This window comes from Chanos chanos, chromosome 1 (genome assembly GCF_902362185.1).
Source record: "Chanos chanos chromosome 1, fChaCha1.1, whole genome shotgun sequence".
NCBI lineage: Eukaryota > Metazoa > Chordata > Actinopteri > Gonorynchiformes > Chanidae > Chanos > Chanos chanos.
Genome location: NC_044495.1, coordinates 36,769,711 through 36,772,362, shown reverse-complemented (window position 1 = coordinate 36,772,362; position 2,652 = coordinate 36,769,711). Strand labels below are relative to the sequence as shown.

At 51.2% G+C, this 2,652-nt stretch overlaps 1 protein-coding gene across 1 annotated transcript in view; it reads left to right on the top strand.

Annotated features, from left to right (window-relative positions):
- The first annotated feature begins 746 nt into the window (after window positions 1-746).
- The window catches only part of smpd3 (sphingomyelin phosphodiesterase 3), a 17,098-nt gene continuing 15,192 nt past the window's right edge, over window positions 747-2,652 (top strand). The window contains exon 1 of the mRNA XM_030787085.1: window positions 747-2,186. Coding sequence (XP_030642945.1) covers window positions 747-2,186 — 1,440 coding nt within the window. The remainder of the gene's footprint in view (window positions 2,187-2,652) is intronic.

Sequence of the window (2,652 nt, the reverse complement as noted above, 5' to 3'; positions counted from 1 at the left end):
CTATGTGTGCTTTTGGCTGTGTGTTTGACATACTCACTGGACCAAATCAGATATTACTCCTCTCACTCTACACCATTATGAGTTTTTTGTGTGTGATGTGTCTGGGCTCTTCTTTAAATCATTATCATTGCAGTTCTACCTGCTTGACTAATGGGACACATCTCGACCAGGTCCTTATTTCTGTAAAGGGAACAAGTAAAAATATAGGACTCATTATTTTGACTAATAATTAAACACCTTACTTAATTACAAGCATTTATATATCTTTTGACTTAAAAACTGAGTCATATTTCATTATATGTCCTCTCTCTGTCTCTCCCTCTCTCTCTCTCTCTCTCTCTCTCTCTCTCTGTCTGTCTCTTTCTCTCTCTCTCTCTTTCTCTCTCTCCCTCTCTTAATGTCTCCAGGTTTTGCTGTTTCTACAGTGATGATGCTTCTAAGGTTCCTGGATGCCTGACTGAGTGTGTGTATGCATTTGCGTGTATGTGGAATACCTCCAGACTCAGGACGTTCTCTCACGTGACCATGTTAAAACACTCCCAGAGACAGTAGAACCACAGTGGTCCATCAAGGTGGGGGGCCACCGTGGAGTGGGAACTGGGCCAGCAGGCCAGGTATTCCTGTCAAGAGAAACCCAAGCCTCACCTGCCAGCTCCACTGAACCATGTAGAGTCCTTTTCTCCACTGAGGGGGGAGGGTAGCTTTGTCTTTCTTTTTGTTTTGTATTGATTCGCATTGTGTTGGAGATGGTCCTACACACCGCCACGTACCCAAGTGCCTTCCTGGGCTGTCTTGGAGGCCTCTCCTGGGCCTGCATCTTTCCCTGCTACTGGTTGTTGGACCGGCTGTTAGCCTCTTGCGTGGCTACATCTCTGGAAAAGCGCCGGCGCTCGCAGGATCCCTGCTCCTTCCCAGCTCTGGGTGTTTTGATATCTACTCCTCTCTACTTGCTGCTCCTGTTGGCTTCCCTGCCCCTGGCCCTGTTGGGCTTCCTGTTCTGGGCTCCCTTACAGACCTGCCGTCGGCCCTACGTGTACACTTACCGCTGGCCCGACAAAAACCGCACTGACCAGCAGGGGGCACCGGCAGCACTTTCTGACTGGCGGCCGCAGGGCCGTAGTTTCTGCTTTGGCAGTGCCAATGTGTGCCTGCTTCCAGACGGGTTGGCACGCTTCAACAACCTAGCGGACACGCAGAGGCGCGCGCGCGAGGTGGGGAAGCGTATCCGCCACGGAGCCAGCCGGCCTCAGATTAAAATTTACATCGATTCCCCTACGAACACCTCCATCAGCGCCGCCTCCTTCAGCAGCCTGGCAACGCCTGGCGCTGCCGGTGGGTTCCGCCGCACCTCCTCCCTGGAACAGCGCCCAGAACCTGAGTCTGAGCTGCCAGCAGACTGCCCAGTCCACCAGAGTGTGCCCACGTCCGAGTGTCCGGTCCACGGTGCTGGGGCTCACCCCTCGTCAGAGTGCCCTCTACATTCCACTATGACAGCAGAGAGTACTCAAGACTGCCCCCTGCATGGGGTAGCAGACCTGCCTAATTCCACCGAGTGTCCCATGCATTCTCACACAGCAGGGGAAGGCCAGCAGACCTCGGAAGACTGCCCCATCCACCCATCCAGCGTTCAGATCAGCATCAGCGCTCCCGAGCCAGAACCAGAGTCAGCCGAAAATGCCGACCCAGCCGAGAACCACCGGGCCAGCGAGGGTGACCTGGCCAGCCTGGACAGCCACACGACCTCCCGGGAGTCACTGACTCGTTTCCATGCCAACGATGGAGGGGGCGGCGGTGGGCCCTCGCCCTCCAACAACACGTTGTCCCACCGTACCTCGTTCTTCAAGCGTTCATCCACCTCCGCCGGCCGCAAGAGACGCCACGCCGACGAGACCTTCGACCACGAGATCTCTGCCTTTTTTCCGGCCAACTTGGACTTCCTGTGCCTGCAAGAGGTGTTTGAGCGGAGGGCTTCCGACCGATTGAGGGCTCAGCTGCACCGGTACTTCCCGTACGTGTTAAGTGACGTGGGTCGTTACGCGTGGAAAGGCTGCTGTTCACGCTTCAAGTTCCTCAACAGTGGCCTGCTGCTGGCCAGCCGCTACCCTATTCTGGATGCTCACTATGAGTGTTATCCCAACGGGCGAGGAGAAGATGCGTTGGCTGCCAAAGGAGCACTTTTTGCTAAGGTAAGACGCCTGGCTTTTCTCACTTTTACTCAAACTTCAGTTTTTGGACAGTTTCTACCTAGTGCCACTCAGAAAACAAGAAAAAACTAGGAAATGTAACAAAAAATGCTTTTTTTTTAAAAAAAAGAAAAAAGCAAATTTACCTGCCAGGGTGGTGAAAAAATTTCACATGATGAGACTTTTTGAATTTAGGTGAGAATATCTAAACAAGAAATCACATGAGAGATACTTTACAATGAGAGAACGCAGACAAGTGTCCGCTAATGTTAATTGACTATTATTGATACGGAACAATTTCTTAAGACAGCTTGCTCCAAAAACAAGTACATATATACTGATAAACTTTTGACAAAGGTGCTAACATAATTAAGGCACTCTTTTTGTGATGTAACAGTACTTGTTGTCTGTGGAATGTCCTTAGGTTAATAACATCAAAGGGAGACAGGTCAAAATAAAATAGACTGAA